The 18,111-nt window shown below is 41.7% G+C and overlaps 2 protein-coding genes and 1 pseudogene across 7 annotated transcripts in view; 1 reads left to right on the forward strand and 2 right to left on the reverse strand.

Annotated features, from left to right (window-relative positions):
• LOC129821293 (low-density lipoprotein receptor-related protein 2-like) overlaps window positions 1-1,370 on the forward strand; it is a 62,220-nt gene extending 60,850 nt beyond the window's left edge. For all 5 annotated transcript variants that reach the window (XM_055878788.1, XM_055878789.1, XM_055878790.1 and 2 more), the window contains one exon: window positions 182-1,370. In XM_055878788.1, coding sequence (XP_055734763.1) covers window positions 182-352 — 171 coding nt within the window. In that variant the 3' untranslated portion in view covers window positions 353-1,370. The remainder of the gene's footprint in view (window positions 1-181) is intronic.
• Window positions 1,371-1,655: 285 nt separating this feature from the next.
• Window positions 1,656-6,945, reverse strand: LOC129821492 (retinol dehydrogenase 7-like; annotated as a pseudogene).
• A 1,676-nt stretch (window positions 6,946-8,621) lies between these two features.
• On the reverse strand, window positions 8,622-18,111 carry LOC129821297 (retinol dehydrogenase 7-like). Of its 2 annotated transcripts, XM_055878795.1 has the most exons (6): window positions 18,034-18,108; window positions 13,504-13,601; window positions 10,341-10,655; window positions 9,689-9,947; window positions 9,355-9,518; window positions 8,622-9,095 (listed from the first exon to the last, which is right to left on the reverse strand). In XM_055878795.1, exons 3-6 carry the CDS (start codon window positions 10,651-10,653, stop codon window positions 8,872-8,874), a joined length of 960 nt encoding a protein of 319 aa, XP_055734770.1. In that variant the 5' UTR covers window positions 10,654-10,655; window positions 13,504-13,601; window positions 18,034-18,108; the 3' UTR covers window positions 8,622-8,871. The 2 variants fall into 2 exon arrangements, with proteins under 2 accessions (XP_055734770.1, XP_055734772.1); XM_055878797.1 differs by lacking the exon at window positions 13,504-13,601 and having other exon boundaries at window positions 18,034-18,111.

Below are 18,111 nucleotides of genomic sequence, written 5' to 3' on the forward strand. Positions count from 1 at the left end.
GTGACTGTCTCCATGCTTCCTATCTCTCAGGACCTGTTCCTTTTTGAGACATGGCTATTCTACAGTGGAGAATGTACTCCTAACTGTTTCAGGTTTGCTTCTGATTGCTACTCAGAGGTGAACGGATGTTGGGTTTGTGTTGACCTGTTTTCTGCTTAGTCATCCCCTTATTGTTTTTCAGATGCAGAATGAAAAAGCAGTAGGAAGCAATGAGGACAGTTCCTCCACTGACCCCTCTCCCTTTGCCCCAACCACCAAACGCCTGAAGAGGGATCGTCCCAGCACCTACTCACCAACTGAGGACACTTTCCAAGACACAGCGAACCTCGTCAAAGAGGACAACGATGTATGACCCCCTTTCTCACAGATTGGAATCAAAGACACACTCTCCTTTGCACAGACTCCCTTTTTATACGTAGCCTGTCTACAAAACTAAGATTGATTTGTGAAAAGAAATTAGACAAACATTTCTTTAGCATACAGAAAAGAGGTCTGTTCATGACTATGCCTTCTGATATTTCTTATGCCAATTCTTGTTTCATGATTTTTTTTTTTTAATTGTGATATACTGTATGTATGTCTTTGCACTGAAACTGCTGATAGAGATGTTATAAATATGTTGTACATTTGTAAATTTGAACAGTACGATTTTTGTTGATGATAATCTATCTCCAACAGCCAAGAGGATATTATCTTGTCCATAATGCTTCATAAACAAAACAAAGAACAGGCAAAGAGCATTGTGAATTAGGACAATGTTTTGAAAGGATAATTCATTATTTTTGCCACTGATCAAAACTGAATGTGTATGCATTTCATCTTGCATGTTTATATACCTCATTTCAGGGCTTAAAAAACAAACAAAGCAAAACAAACACAAACGGATGCAATTCTTGTGCTCTTACCATAGCTTTCCTAAATCTATGGACGCTGTCAAAAGAAAACGATGAAAATTCCGAATATCTCAAAGGATAGTATGCTAAGCATACTTACATGGTAATTAAGATCAAAATGATAAACAATGTTCCCTGACTTTTTTTGGCACATTTAAATGAAAATGATCATATTTTAGTTTAAAAAAATGTTATGAATAATGATGTCCTCTTTCAAATTCATTTGGAACAATACTTGAATATGCCCATGATTTTAATGTGTGAAGATGTATAATTTTGGACACATCCAGTGACTCTCTGGAGCTGGTAGTCCAATAGCAAAATATACATTTCTGGAGATACAGAATTTGGTCAGGTCATTAAACAAAGAATCTGACTGTCATTTTATCAACATGGGCTATAAATCCTGTGTTCTTAGATTGATTGTTTTGTATTTTGAAAAGAACAAATAAAAACTGTATCACTGATCATTCTAAATACTGTATGCTCAGATGGTTTTCTATATTGCAAAGTGAGAGACAAAATGTATGCTGCTGAGACTTAAAATGAATACATTTTTTGTTTTGTAATACAATCTTAACGTTCTGTTATTCTTACCTTAAAATACATTGTGATTAACCAAAAATCTGAGAAAATTAACTAACTCAAATGCATAAAAACCTCTAACACACACACACAGTGTATTTTGTAGGCACCGCGGGAAGATTTAATAGCAATATTCATGAATTATTCCCTATTTGCACTACATACACCATTGATAATCTATGTAGTATCAACATGAGGTGAGTTGCGCGTCCGTGGGTGGCGAACTGTAAGGACATGCAACTGGTCACTTTGGAGATGTCTGAACTGCACAGGAGACAAAGGGAGAAATCAGGAGCTTTTACATCTGTAATATACTGTAGACTACGGGAAATGGATGAGAGACAGACATTAATGTTTCTGCATTGTAATGACATGTATTGACAGGCAAACTTTTTTATTTACATAATTGGTGAAGCAAAGGGAAATTCAAAATTGATCTGGGAGAATCTAAAAAAGTTAACAGGGAAAGACCATAGTAACACTGCAAAAAGACTAGAAATCATGGTGAATAACAATCTAACACAGGATGCAGTCGAAATAGCAATAGCCTTCAATTCCTACTTTATTGACTCTGTCAGGGTACTGACACAGAACCTCTCCACTGGTTTCTTGGGCTCAGTGCTAGTAAATGACACTCAACCTGTCTTCATCATAAGGGAGGTTTCCACAAGGTCTGCCATGAGAGGTGACTGTATAGTTCCCTTAAAGGAAAAGCACCTTTAGTAAATCCGCTTTCTCTGTGAGAGCTTCCCATGTCTGGAATACACTGCCATCAGACACACATAACTACACCACATATCACACTTTCACAAAATGCATGAAGACATAGCTAAAGGTCAATCAGATTTGTGAACATAATCCCTAGCTGTGTATTGCCGCTTTCCATGTTGTCTGTTGTCTGTAGCTTGTGAGGTGTGGAAACACTTTGTTGCTTTTATGAATTTTGTCTTACTGCTATGTTGCTCTGTCTGTATGCTACGTCTTGCTTGTCCTATGTTGCTCTGTCTGTATGCTATGTCTTGCTTGTCCTATGTTGCTCTGCGTGTGCTCACTGCTCAATGATTGTTTATATTGTAATTGTTTTTAATGTCCTGCCCAGGGACTGCGGTTGAAAATAAGCCGGCTGGCTAAAACCGGCACTTTTACTGAAACGTTGATTAATGTGCACTGTCCCTGTAAAAATAAATGTAATAAACTAAAACTAAACTAAAACTAAACTATTTTAAAAACATACAGTATCTACTCATATTCGTCAAAGAAGTTGGGTCTATATGAGTACTTGACCTCCTCAGGAAGACGGTTCCACAGTCTCTGGTGGTCTGCTTCAATAAGGTCCAGCCTCACTTTGACACCAAAATTCTGCGAATCCCGCCTGAACATAAAAGCAGGCAGCTTAGTTATGTAGCTAATACATGCTTAAATCTATGAATAACACAACACATTAAGAACACCTGCTCTTTCCATGACATAGACTGACCAGGTGAATCCAGGTGAAAGCTACGATCTCTTATTGATTTCACTTGTTAAATCCACTTCAATCAGTGTAGATGAAAGAGACAGGTTAAATATGTTTAAGCCTTGAGACCACTCAATATCAGGAAGGTATTCCTAATGTTTGGTATACTCAGTGTATATCTCTAACTAGCATTGCACAGTTCCAGTTCCATAATAAAATGCTCAGAAATCAATCTGTAGTTTACAGAGTTTAATGTAATGTAAAACAATGTCACAGTACCCAAGGCTGTCAGAGAAGGCCTCCACACCATACTTGGATAGACAGTAGTCTCCTCCATTGAGGGAAAGCCTCCCCCAGGATACTGGCAACATTGACCACGCTTCCTTGAGCCTTCTTTAAGAGTGGGAGGAACTTCAGGGTCACTTCAATCAGACCTATTAAATTCACATCCAGAACCTCCTGAAGTCCTCCAACTGCATCCATTCAGTGGGGCCTATAGGTGTGGTCCTCCCAGCGTTGTTGATCAGTCCCCAGAAACCTGACTCAGAGAGGTAGTGAGAAATATGTGGGTGAAAGGTACACTGCCAGGGTTGATTTATTTCCATGACAGAATTAAAAAGCAATTTTGGACTGACCAAGATATTTTCAAATACATGATCCTTAAAAGTTTCAAATCAATACATTTTTATTTGAAATCTTTTGGACATCAGAGTAACCTTGAGGGAATCCTATTTGAGTCAGGAAATGATGTTCATATGATAGGTAAGATATACAAAACTTTGCAGAGAGCCTATCCAGCTGACAATCTCTTAGAAAACTATTTTAACTATTGGAACCAAGACTTAATAATAACTGATATTGGCACGAGATGGAGGGAATGTTTGAACATAACTAACGAAATTACAGTTAACGAAAATGTACGCTTAATCCAGTATAAACTAAAGTATGGAATTTATTACACGAGACAAAAAAAATCACAAATTCCATAGCACAACGGCAGAGTCATGTCTTAAGTGTAAAACTAACAATGATGCAATAATCCATGCCTCCTGGGAATGCTATGAAGTTCAAACTATGAAGTCCTGCTGACAGAAAATTGTCTGTCAGCAGTCTTACAAAGTACATTAACTTTTAATCCGGCCCAATGGGTTATACAAAACTGCTCTGGTCAATCATCTTGAAAAAAAAAACGTAGTAACCTACACAACCCTGTACATTGCAACTGTTTAGTAAAATAAATGTAGAAACAAAGTATTTTCCACACAGAGAAGGTTTCTACTGTACTGAACAAAAATATAAATGCAACATGTAAAGTGTTGGTCCCATGTTTCATGAGCTGAAATAAAAGATCCCAGAAATGTTCCATACACACAAAAAGCTTATTTCTCTCCAAGTTTGTACACACAATTGTTTACATCCCTGTTAGTGAACATTTATTCTTCGCCAAAATAATCCAGCCACCTAACTGTGGCTGGTTAAACAGCATAATTATTACACAAGGGCACCTTGTGCTGGGGATAAGGCCACTCTAAAATGTGCAGTTTTAAGGGAGTGTGCAATTGGCATGCTGACTGCAGGAATGTCCACCAGAGCTGTTGCCAGATTTGATGTTCATTTACCTACCATAAGCCACCACCAACTTAATTTTAGAGAATTTGGCAGTACGTTCAACCGGCCTCACAACTGCATACCACGTGTAACCATGCCAGCCCAGGACCTCCATATCCAGCTTCTTCACCTGCAGGATCATCCGAGACCAGCCACCCGGACAGCTGATAAAAGACTGTGGGTTTGCACGACCGAAGAATCTCTGCACAAACTGTCAGAAACCGTCTCAGGGAAGCTCATCTGCGTGCTTGTCGTCCTCACCAGGGTCTTGACCTGACTGCAGTTCGGAGTCGTAACTGACTTCAGTGGGCAAATGGTCACCTTTGATGGCCACTGTCACACTTGAGAAGTGTGCTCTTCACAGATGAATCCCAGTTTCAACTGCACCGGGCAGATAGCATGTATGGCATCGTGCGGGCACGTGGTTTGCTGATGTGGACAGAGTTCACCATGATGGCAGCGGGGTTATGGTATGGGCAGGCATAAGCTACGGACAACAAACACAATTGCATTTAATCAATGGCAATTTGAATGCACAGAGATTCCTTGATGATGTCCTTAGGCCCATTGTCCTGCCATTCATCCGCAGCCATCACCTCATGTTTCAGCATGATAATCCATTTTGCAAGGATCTGTACACAATTCATGGAAGTTGAAAATGTCCCAGTTCTTCCATGGCCTGCATATGACAGCGTGTTCCAGTTCCCACCGATATCCAGCAACTTCGGACAGCCATTGAAGAGGAGTGGGACAACATTTCACATGCCACAATCAACAACCTGATTAACTCTGTGATGGAGATGTGCCGCGCTGCACGAGGCAAATAGCGGTCACACCAGATACTGACTGGTTTTCTGATCCACGCCCCTACCTTTTTTTAAAGGTATCTGTGACCAACAGATGCATATCTGCATTCAGAGTCATGTGAAATCCATAGATTAGGGCCTAATTTATTTATTATTATTATTTAGTCTGATTTCCTTATATGAACTGTAACTCAGTAAAATCTTTGAAATGGTTCCATTTATATTTTTGTTCAGTGTACATGTAATCCTACATTGATGCCCCCTAGTGAAACCTGTGTCCCATCAATAGTTTGTTGAATTCTGGGAATGTCAAATGGCAATTAATCTTTAACCAGATATTTTAAATCCACTATAATCCCAGCTGGATGTATGCAGCAAACATTTTATAAATCTTCCATTCCGTTTAATCTGCTTGTGAAAAAGTGTTAAAGGATACATGGCATGCTTGTGGATCTTTCACCACATATATTTCATTCTATAGGGTTTATGTGGTCTATGTATAGAAGTGGTACTTCAAAGCTTGGGACAGCCATTAATCAATATGTTTTAGTCTTCATTGGAAGGAAATAGATTAAAGCATGACATTAAAGCACGAATATCGCAATTAGGCATCTAATTAAAATCCCATAGATAATTTCTGTAATGCAGAACGAACTTAGCGGATGACTCACAAAAGTTTGTCATCACTGTGTCCATGTTAATGCAGGTATTCTAGATGTTTCCTCGGCAGCTCTCAGGGTGACAGTGGTTTGAAAATATGCAGATTTATAGGTCAGTTAGAGGGTTGCGAGGTAGTCAACCACCCCTATCTCGTTTTTATCTCTCCCAGTGCTTGACTCTGACTGGCACCCTATCCACCCCCTGAACAGAACTGTGTTCAGTCTGGGAGAGGCCACAGCCTTCAAATCCAAGCCACCTTTCTCCGTGAGACATGGGGATATTACATGAAACCCCTTTCGGTCAAGCCGACTTGCCACCAAATATCCAAATCCGCTATCACTGCCCGTGATAAAGACATGTTTCTTATCAAAATCTTCCATTTTGAAAGAATCTCTAATAAACCAGGCGATGGCTATGGCTGTAACTGAAATTAGTGTGGAAGATAGGGCAAAATGTGATAGGATTGCCAAAAACAGACCAAAAAATATATATGTTTTATTTCAGAATACATTTATTGCAATGTAATAAAACATTATTTTTTTTATAACAGACAAGGAAATGTATCAATCTCACCTGAGAAAAATCTACCAGATATTCTCTTCAGAGACCACAGGGAAGACCTATAAGGAGTCATTTCAGTTATATAATGGTATTTCTTCAGTAACACATTTTTTCCCTTCTTCAAAGCACTTACACCAGAGAAAGCTGAGTCTAATTGCTCGTTCATTTGAATAATTTACGTGTTTGCCAGTATAATAAAAACACCACAACAGTAACGACAAAGTGGAAAAGACTGTTTCAAAAATAATGAGTCTTCAAAATTAGACAATAGCTCATTGTTTAGAGCATTGGCCTACAATATTATTCCTTACTTTATTTTCATAATGCTATTGCTTGTGTGTCCTCCAACTTCATAATCCTCTTCTATCTTACTCATAGAACTGGTACACAGCTGAAGGATTCTATTATTGTTTTGTCATAATCACATGCAGCAATGCACCTGATCATCAGCACAGTTGGTTGCAAGGTGCTCACAGCTTTTTATATGACATACAGTACCAGTCTTCATTTTTACTATTTTCTACATTGTAGAATAATACTGAAGATATCAAAACTATGAAATAACACATATGGAATCATGTAGTAACCAAAAAAAGTGTTAAACAAATCAAAATATATTTTATAGTCTTCAAAGTAACCACCCTTTGCCTTGATGACAGCTTTGCACACTCTTGGCATTCTATCAACCAGATTCACCTGGAATGCTTTTCCAACAGTCTTGCAGGAGTTCCCACAAATGCTGAGCACTTGTTGGCTGCTTTTCCTTCACTCCGCAGTCCAACTCATCCAAAACCATGTAAATTGGGTTGAGGTCGGGTGATTGAGGAGGCCAGATTATCTGATGCAGCACTCCATCACTGTCCTTCTTGGTCAAATAGCCCTTCCACAGCCTGGAAGTGTGTTTGGGTCATTGTCCTACAGAAAAACAAATGATAGTCCCACTAAGCGCAAACCAGATGAGATGGCGTATCACTGCAGAATGCTGTGGTAGCCATGCTGGTTAAGTGTGCCTTGATTTCTGAAATAAATCACAAAGAGTGTCACCAGCAATGCACCCCAACACTATCACACCACCTCCTCCACACTTCACGGTGGGAAACACACATGCAGAGATCATCCATTCACCTACTCCGCATCTCACAAAGACATGGCGGTTGGAACCAAAAATCTCACATTGGGACTCATCAGACCAAAGGACAGATTTCCACCGATCGAATGTCCATTGCTTGTGTTTCTTGGCCCAGGCAAGTCTCTTCTTCTCATTGGTGTCCTTTAGTAGTGGTTTCTTTGCAACGATTCAACCATGATGGCTTGATTCACGCAGTCTTCTCTGAACAGTTGATGTTGAGAAGTGTCTGTTACTTGAACTCTGTGAAGCATTTATTTGGGCTGCAATTTCTGAGGCTGGTAAGTCTAATGAACTTATCCTCTGCAGCAGAGGTGACTCTGGGTCTTCCTTTCATGTGGTGGTACTCATGAGAGCCAGTTTCATCATAGCGCTTGATGGTTTTCGCAATTGGACTTGAAGAAACTTTCAAAGTTCTTTAAATGTTCCAGATTGACTGACCTTCATGTCTTAAAGCTATCTTCTGTATACCACCCCTACCTTGTCACAACACAACTGATTGTCTCAAACGTATTAAGGAAAGAAATTTCGCAAATTAACAAGGCACCACTGATAATTGAAATGCCTTCCAGGTGGCTACCTCATGAAGCTGGTTGTCATCAAGCAAAGCTGTCATCAAGGCAAAGGGTGGCTACTTAGAAGAATCTAAATTGAGAATTTAGCTGAACAGAAAAAAAGATCTGAATTTTACAAATCTTTTTGCAATAATTATTTCGGATTCCTTAGTTGGAACTAATGGTAGCAAGTCACAGGTATATCAGAGTAAACATATTTTGATCAGGAATTTGTTGCACTGTAAGAGTTTGCTTTTTGATAGGAAGAATTTGCTGCAAGTCATACAGTGAGCTAGGGTTTAAGCTAAGAGTTCTAACAGAGACAGAATATCACTTACTGTATGTATCAAATGGACTCAACGCAACCACCGCTTCATTTGAACTACTGAAAATCTCTCCATTGGTTTTATTATCAGACCAGGGAAACAGACAGGACAAATCCAAATGTGATTAGACAAAATGCAATTCACAACTCTGTTTAAGTTTGAAAACAAATTAGTATTTTTTTCCCCATTCATTGGTTGAATCCCATGCTATACACTTTTTCCAATGACATTTTTCTTCTTCTCCTGTGGGTGTAAATAAAGACTTTCTCCTACATTCGGTCAGAGAACCATTAACATTAAAGAATAGATCCTGTTGGGTTGGCCATATCTTTTAAGAGCATTTTGTCTGCGATCCAAGTTGGCAGGTAGGACATAGGCAACCATAAGAACTTGGCATCCCAGCCAGGTGAGTAGCGGGTACGAGGGTGGACAGCAGAGATGGCGTGCTCCATGCAGCTCACAACCTTCATCAGGTCCCCATCCAGCAACGTCGCAACATTCTTCTCCAATGTAACATTTGCTGGAAGAAAGGTTTTGCCTCCATCAACAAGCTGATTTCAACATCTTGGAACACAATGAATAAATTGTATGTCTGACTGTTTGAGGTCTAGGTCAAAGGCAGGCAGGCAGGCTGAACTTGTCTGACTGCTCAGTTCACTTGCTCTGGGCAATCCTTGTCAATTTGTTCTTGGAGTGTTTGTCATTCTGTCACACAGGTTACGACAATCCTATTTGCATCTATCATATTACAGCATGTAAAAAAATAAAATAAATGTTACCTCTCTCTGGGTAATCATGTCCATATTGATCTTTGATTTCTTCAGGCAATTTGTCCCACAATGTCTTGACATTTTTTCTCAGGAGATGTAGATCAGTCACGCTTGTTTTGAAAAATCCTGGTTCCAGACACAGGACTTTAACTCCAAAAGCTGACATGTTCATCCTGGAATTCAAAAACAAGAATATGCCACAACAAACATGAATACGTCTGCATTACAGTATTCATATGAAGTTGGAGCCATAGAAAAAAAATGCTCTGAGCATCACTATTCAGTTTCTAATTCAAATAAGCGTGATACAGTATATGCTGAGACAAAAAACAGGGCCTCTCACCGTAGACTATCATTGAAAGCCTCCACTCCATATTTTGACACACAGTAGGGACCCCCGAAGGCGCTTATCCTCCCAAACACGCTGGCCACATTCACCACCCTGCCCCTGGCCTTCTTGATGAGGGGCAGGACACTTAGAGTCACACCAATGACTCCAATGAGGTTCACGTCCAGCATGGACTTGTAGTCGTCGACGGTCATCCAATCACAGGGACCAGAAGGTACAGAGACTCCAGCATTGTTCACCACAGCCCACAGACCTGAAACAGCATGAAAGTAGGGCATAGTTAAGTACCAACATCACAGCCACAGCAAGACACAGGCAGCAGTCACAATGAAGGATGGAGGAAAACATTCCATGCCTACAGGTGTCAACAAGTGGTTACATGCCAGTTGTCACATGTGGGAGTGAGGTCTCTTTCAGTGAGAAGGTGTGTTCTGAGATGTTGGGTTAACTTGTTGTTTATGGTTGTAAATTCCATAGCAACGGTTGACACTGACTCATGGTAGTAGAATGAATGAGTAGACCAGTAGTCGGCCTAGATACTTGGATATTTTTAATACAAAACAGTGTCAACCCCAATTTAGCCAGAAAAGTCTTAAGAGGCAATTTTTACAAGAGTTTGGCTAAACTGGTCTTCAAGGACACTCACCCTTCTCCCCAACCAAGGTTTTGATGAATGCTGTTGCACTGCTGACACTATCAGTGCTGACGACATCCAGGTGGACTGTGTTCAATCGTTCAGAAGAGACCTTCTTCAGTTCATCCTCCCCCTTCTCAGTGTAACAGGCTGCGATCACACGGAAGCCCAGCTTGTCCAGATGTCTGGCAAGAAGGTTCCCAAATCCAGAATCACAGCCAGTGATGTAGACATATTTCTGTCCTTTATTGGGTACTCTTGCGAGTTCCCTGTACCAGCGGAACACAAACCAAAAAGCCACCAGTCCAAGAATGTACAGGAACATTTCTGAGACAGAAGAACGAGGTTCATTCAGATAAACACCTATTTTTCATCATATTACAAATCTTATATTTCTATTGTCCTTTTTTTTGCAAAGATAGTAAAATAGTCAGAACAGAAAATTATATGCCCCCGATTAACCTTCATTTGTCTGAGGAGCAAAATCCAGTAGGAAAATCAATGTAATCAGAGCTATGGCAAAATCAGCTGAATCTTGTAGGCTACAATGGCAAACATATGGCACATTCATGAGTAGTTTACAGATAGTAAAAGCTTTGGTAAAAAAAAAGTACATTTCCATCCATTTCAATTGGATTTTAGAAGCAAATTTATATCAAATCTGCTGTTTGCATTAAGTTCTTAAAGTACTTAAGGTTTTCATAGGCCTATTTAAATTTCTCTGGTGTGCGACTGCAAGTTTAGCTTAGTAGGGAGAGGCATGAGTAACTGAGTACTCCAGTATGCGCACAGATGTCAAAGCTCGATCTTTAACCAGATATTTTTTTAAAAATCTAATGCTGAAACTATTTGGTGGAATGTGCTTTGTGAGCCTCCTGGGTGGCGCAGTGGTCTAAGGCACTGCATTGCAGCGCTAACTGCGCCACCAGAGTCTCTGGGTTCGCGCCCAGGCTCTGTCGCAGCCGGCCGCGACCGGGAGGTCCGTGGGGCGACGCACAATTGGCATAGCGTCGTCCGGGGTAGGGAGGGTTTGGCCGGTAGGGATATCCTTGTCTCATCGCGCTCCAGCGACTCCTGTGGCGGGCCGGGCGCAGTGCGCGCCAACCAATTGGGGCCAGGTACACGGTGTTTCCTCCGACACATTGGTGCGGCAGGCTTCCGGGTTGGAGGCGCGCTGTGTTAAGAAGCAGTACGGCTGGTTGGGTTGTGCTTCGGAGGACGCATGGCTTTCGACCTTCGTCTCTCCCGTGCCCGTACGGGAGTTGTAGCGATGAGACAAGGTAGTAATTAATAGCGATTGGATACCACGAAAATTGGAGAGAAAATGGGATAAAAAAAAAAAAAAAAAAAAAAGGAATGTGCTTTGTGACTGCCCGATCAGGTAAGTTACATTTTGTCTTGAAAACAACGTTAACACTCTAGTGTTCCATTTGTACATGTGCATTTGCGGACCACAACAAAAAAGAACCAAGCAAAGCATCACACAGTTCTTCTCCCTAAATTCTCTTTCCCCTCTGTCTCTCATTCACTTAATTGCATCTCGACCGCTGCCTACACAAATGTGCTGAGTGAGCACAAGCTCCCGTTACGTCTATAGAAATAAATGCATCTAACTGATGGGATACACAAGCTACATTCCTTGCCAAAAGACAACAGTTTTATCACAAATTCAAAATCAACTGGTTGATTGAAGTAGGAAAATATGTGTTCTAACATTGAGCTGCAGTTTTGGAATAATTGCGTCCCGTCTACTTAGGCTATTTTGCGAACTGCTAGTGCCATTAAGAATGGGTTAGCCTAGGCCAGGGATGGGCAACCGGCAGCACTTGGACCCCCTTTTGTAGGCCTGTGGATCAATATCACTGAAAAAAGGAACTAATTCGGGGTCTCAACTTACCGTTTAGTTACAATAGTAGAATATACAAGGTGCAATTTCGAAATTTAGTTGTGCATCAGAAGTGTTTCTGTTGTTATGTCAGTCACTGACAGTCACTCAATTAGCCAATGTCAGCTAACATGTTTTGGGGTAAGTTAGTCTAGTGGCCAGCTATCAAAGTCGATTTTTGTTAGTCACTCTCACTCAGATATCATATTAAAAACTGCAAATGTTTCTCTCCACCCTATGGGAAAATGTGTAGGAACAAAATGTGTAGGAACAAAATGTTGCTTAGGGCTCCCAAAACTAGGGTCGACTAGGGTCGACTGTCTGCATGTTTGGGTATGGATGTGGGTACCAGACCAGTGAGTCACTGCGGCACCTCATGATGATTTCAGATCTTTTGTGGCCCCCACCCCATTAAAAAGTTGCCCATCTCTGGCCTAGGATATAGCCCCTTAAACATAGTCCGGTTGCACACTGAAAATACGCAAAAACACATTATTTTAAATAAGACAAAAAGCATATTTTCATCAGAATCATTAAGCAAAAGCCTACTCCAAACAGATGTTGTGGCCTTAATTCATCACCATGCAGTGTTCAATGCAGAATTGTTAATCCATTTTGAAAACATACATGTCCAAAGAACAGGCAGAATAAACTAAATCGAATGTCTGAAGATCAGAAAGAAGACAGATTTTGTCTTTCAACTCGCCAAAGTGAGCCCCGTTTCAAATAATCCCTCTGAGAATACCTGTTTCAGATATGCAAGAAGCACATCACTTCACACTGGCAGCTTTTTTCATTTGGAAAAAATATGAATCTTGCATTTTATTCTGTTATATTACATCATGTTTTTTTTGACTGTGCTCGGATAACAAGAGCATCTTGTCTGCTAAATTAACAAAGCAAGGATGTGCCATTGCACAGCCATAAGCTTCTACAAGCAAACTCCACTGCTGAGGTTACTGCCTTTTTGAATATTGTGTTCCACGGTATAATAAGCAGTTGATATCACGGTTTCATTCGAATTTCATCTTAAATGGCACTTATTGTCTGCCTTCAGATGTCAAAGTAGAAATATGTTGTTCTAAATTTTAAGAAAAAAAATATCTAAATTAAAATCTTAAATGTCTTGAGTCAATAAGTACTCAACACCTTTGTTATGGCAAGCGTAAATAAGTTCAAGAGTAGAAATGTGATTAACAAGTCACATGAGTTGCATGGACTCACTCTTTGTGCAATAATAGTGTTTAACATGATTTTTTAATTACTACCTCATCTCTGTACCCCACATACCTTACAGATAATTGTCCTTCAGTCAGGCAGTGAATTTCCTACACAGTTTCATCCACAAAGACCAAGGTGGTTTTTCAATGCTTCACAAAGAAAGGCCCCTATTGGTAGATAGGTTTAAAAAAAAATGTAAAGCAGAAATTGAATATCCCTTTGAGCATGGTGAAGTTATTAATTACACTATGGATGGTGTATCAAGACACCCAGTCACTACAAAGATACATGTGTCCTTCCTAACGCAGTTCACAGAGAGGAAGGAAAACGCTCAAGGATTTCACCATGAGGCCAACGGTGACTTTATAAAACAGTTAGAGTTGAATGGCTCTGATAGGAGAAAACTGAGGATAGATCAACAACATTGTAGTTACTCCACAATACTGACATAATTGACAGAGAGAAAGGAAGAAAGCCTTTTACAGAATATAATATTCCAAAAACATGCATCCTGTTTGAAACAACGCACTAAAGTAATACTGCTAAAAATGTGGCAAAGAAATTCACTTTATGTCCTGAATACAAAGTGTTATGTTTGGGGCAAATCCAATATTGAAAATAATAAATGGGCAAATGTTGCACAATCCAGGTGTGGAAAGCTCTTAGAGATTTACCCAGAAAGACTCTGGTTTACCCAAAGGTGCTTCTACAAAGTATTGACTTATGTAAATGAGATATTTATGTACCTCATTGTCAATAAATTTGCACAAATTTCTAAAAACATATTTTCACTATGCTATTATTAGTGATTAGTAGTGATATTATTCGTGATAAATACAATCCATTTAATCCAATTTGAATTCAGGCTGTAACACAAAACTTGGAATAAGTCAAGGGGTATGAATTCTTTCTGAAGGCACTGGAAATATAGGGCAATTTATCAATTAGGATTTGTTATCTGTAATAGTTATGATTATTCAGGCATTGTTGTGCACTGTAGGGACAGGCCTATGCACACATAAACAAATATCAGATGCCCATCCCTAGTGACTAGCCTCCAGCAGTGTTTTTTAATCCTGGTCCTGGGGACCCAAATGGTTCCAGGTTTTTGTTTTTGCCTTAGCATAGCAGTACACACCTGATTCAAATCATCAAAGCTTGATTATTTGAATCAGCTGTGTAGTGCTAGGGGCTAGGCAAATGCATAAAATGTGCACCCTTTTGTATTCCCAGGACCAGGATTAATAAAAACTGGCCTACAGTAATGACAGCATATTTCTAAATTAATGATATAGTTGGCCTACAGTATATATCTGATCAAATCTAAACAGTGAACATGAACTGGGGCATGGAATTAGAAGAAACTCATTTATGGGTCAGTCAATTTTCCTATTCCCTGGATCATCATCAAGACCATGAACTGTTATATATATATATATTTTTTTTTTATTCAACCTTTATTTAACTAGGCAAGTCAGTAAAGAACAACTTGTTATTTACAATGACGGCCTAACCCGGCCAAACCCGGATGACACTGGGCCAATTGTGCGCAGCCCTATGGGATTCCCAATCACGGCCGGTTGTGATAGGGCTCCGGGCAGCCGAGCGGAAATGGAGGAAAACTCGCCTCCCTGCGGACCTGGCATCCTTTCACTCCCTCCTCTCTACATTTTCCTCTTCTGTCTCTGCTGCTAAAGCCACTTTCTACCACTCTAAATTCCAAGCATCTGCCTCTAACCCTAGGAAGCTCTTTGCCACCTTCTCCTCCCTCCTGAATCCTCCTCCCCCTCCCCCCCCCTCCTCCCTCTCTGCAGACGACTTCGTCAACCATTTTGAAAAGAAGGTCGACGACATCCGATCCTCGTTTGCTAAGTCAAACGACACCGCTGGTTCTGCTCACACTGCCCTACCCTGTGCTTTGACCTCTTTCTCTCCCCTCTCTCCAGATGAAATCTCGCGTCTTGTGACGGCCGGCCGCCCAACAACCTGCCCGCTTGACCCTATCCCCTCCTCTCTTCTCCAGACCATTTCCGGAGACCTTCTCCCTTACCTCACCTCGCTCATCAACTCATCCCTGACCGCTGGCTACGTCCCTTCCGTCTTCAAGAGAGCGAGAGTTGCACCCCTTCTGAAAAAACCTACACTCGATCCCTCCGATGTCAACAACTACAGACCAGTATCCCTTCTTTCTTTTCTCTCCAAAACTCTTGAACGTGCCGTCCTTGGCCAGCTCTCCTGCTATCTCTCTCAGAATGACCTTCTTGATCCAAATCAGTCAGGTTTCAAGACTAGTCACTCAACTGAGACTGCTCTTCTCTGTATCACGGAGGCGCTCCGCACTGCTAAAGCTAACTCTCTTTCCTCTGCTCTCATCCTTCTAGACCTATCGGCTGCCTTCGATACTGTGAACCATCAGATCCTCCTCTCCACCCTCTCCGAGCTGGGCATCTCCGGCGCGGCCCACGCTTGGATTGCGTCCTACCTGACAGGTCGCTCCTACCAGGTGGCGTGGCGAGAATCTGTCTCCTCACCACGCGCTCTCACCACTGGTGTCCCCCAGGGCTCTGTTCTAGGCCCTCTCCTATTCTCGCTATACACCAAGTCACTTGGCTCTGTCATAACCTCACATGGTCTCTCCTATCATTGCTATGCAGACGACACACAACTAATCTTCTCCTTTCCCCCTTCTGATGACCAGGTGGCGAATCGCATCTCTGCATGTCTGGCAGACATATCAGTGTGGATGACGGATCACCACCTCAAGCTGAACCTCGGCAAGACGGAGCTGCTCTTCCTCCCGGGGAAGGACTGCCCGTTCCATGATCTCGCCATCACGGTTGACAACTCCATTGTGTCCTCCTCCCAGAGCGCTAAGAACCTTGGCGTGATCCTGGACAACACCCTGTCGTTCTCAACTAACATCAAGGCGGTGGCCCGTTCCTGTAGGTTCATGCTCTACAACATCCGCAGAGTACGACCCTGCCTCACACAGGAAGCGGCACAGGTCCTAATCCAGGCACTTGTCATCTCCCGTCTGGATTACTGCAACTCGCTGTTGGCTGGGCTCCCTGCCTGTGCCATCAAACCCCTACAACTCATCCAGAACGCCGCAGCCCGTCTGGTGTTCAACCTTCCCAAGTTCTCTCACGTCACCCCGCTCCTCCGCTCTCTCCACTGGCTTCCAGTTGAAGCTCGCATCCGCTACAAGACCATGGTGCTTGCCTACGGAGCTGTGAGGGGAACGGCACCTCAGTACCTTCAGGCTCTGATCAGGCCCTACACCCAAACAAGGGCACTGCGTTCATCCACCTCTGGCCTGCTCGCCTCCCTACCACTGAGGAAGTACAGTTCCCGCTCAGCCCAGTCAAAACTGTTCGCTGCTCTGGCACCCCAATGGTGGAACAAACTCCCTCACGACGCCAGGACAGCGGAGTCAATCACCACCTTCCGGAGACACCTGAAACCCCACCTCTTCAAGGAATACCTAGGATAGGATAAAGCAATCCTTCTGCCCCCCCCCCCCCCCCCCTTAAAAGATGTAGATGCACTATTGTAAAGTGGCTGTTCCACTGGATGTCATTAGGTGAATGCACCAATTTGTAAGTCGCTCTGGATAAGAGCGTCTGCTAAATGACTTAAATGTAAATGTAAATGTAATACAGCCTGGATTCGAACCAAAGTGTCTGTAGAGATGCCTCTAACACTGAGATGCAGTGCCTTAGACCACTGCGCCACTCGGGAAGGTTTATAATTTTAACAGAGTAGTCAAAACGATCATTATGTGTTATCGAGTATGGCTAGTAGATTAAACTATGTATTGAGAAAAAAAAATAGCCAGATAAATGCCTCCTCACATGCTTGGACAACATTGACATTAACCTACAACAGCACCCAAATAGGCGTTACATGGTCAATCCATAGTCTGCATTGGTTGTGCAGCATTTAAAGTGCTATGGCCTCTGCAGAAGTCAGGGCATCCATACGTCTTATACTTCGCGGAGCAGCGCAGAGCTGTTGTCAAGGAAGTGAGTTTGTGTTTATACAGGATCTCGCGCGCCCCCACTTACCGTCAACCAATCATGTCTATGCCGTGCCCTCTGCTTTGTTACAAATTTGAGAGGCGCACTGCGATATCGTACAGAGTTCCCGACCACATTTTCAGATTAAGCATAATTTTAGGTCTACAGGTTAAAAAAAAAGAAGCCCACTTTTGGCATCACGTGATAACGATGCACCTTTCAACGCCTACGCCAAGCCACGCCCACTAGACAATTAATAACAAGACCGGCACAACAAATATTTAAAATTGACAAAATAAAATGTATCAGATTCGGACGCAAAGCGATACAATTGGCTCATTAGAAGTAATACTATATTTCAATAACCAAGTCAGTAGGCAGTTAGTTTACGTGAGTGACTATTCAGTCACTGGTGAAGTAAGTGAACTGCGACTTTTGCAACTTTGTCAACTCATCTAACGGTTGTCCTTTTTGTTTATAGCTTTTTAACTTTTCATGTTCATCAAACATTGAACTGTCCGATTAATATGCCTTCCTCAGAAGTCAAGATATGGCAAAGAAACGTTACTGACACACTTACCTCAGGCGACAAACGTACGCTCCTTGAGTTGCTGGTAACAGTGACTCGTTTTTTTTCTTCCCCTTTGTAATTCACCTT

Source organism: Salvelinus fontinalis, chromosome 23 (assembly GCF_029448725.1).
Source record: "Salvelinus fontinalis isolate EN_2023a chromosome 23, ASM2944872v1, whole genome shotgun sequence".
Lineage (NCBI taxonomy): Eukaryota > Metazoa > Chordata > Actinopteri > Salmoniformes > Salmonidae > Salvelinus > Salvelinus fontinalis.

Bases quoted from the DNA above. Each gene is read 5' to 3' on its own strand.
- LOC129821297 (XM_055878797.1), bottom strand. From the start codon at position 10,653: ATGTTCCTGTACATTCTTGGACTGGTGGCTTTTTGGTTTGTGTTCCGC. The intron at 9,948-10,340 runs GTGAGTGTCCTT...ATGCTGTTTCAG, and splicing joins AACCTTGGTTGGGGAGAAGG to GTCTGTGGGCTGTGGTGAAC. The intron at 9,096-9,354 runs GTAACATTTATT...CCTTTCTTCCAG, and splicing joins ACATGATTACCCAGAGAGAG to CAAATGTTACATTGGAGAAG.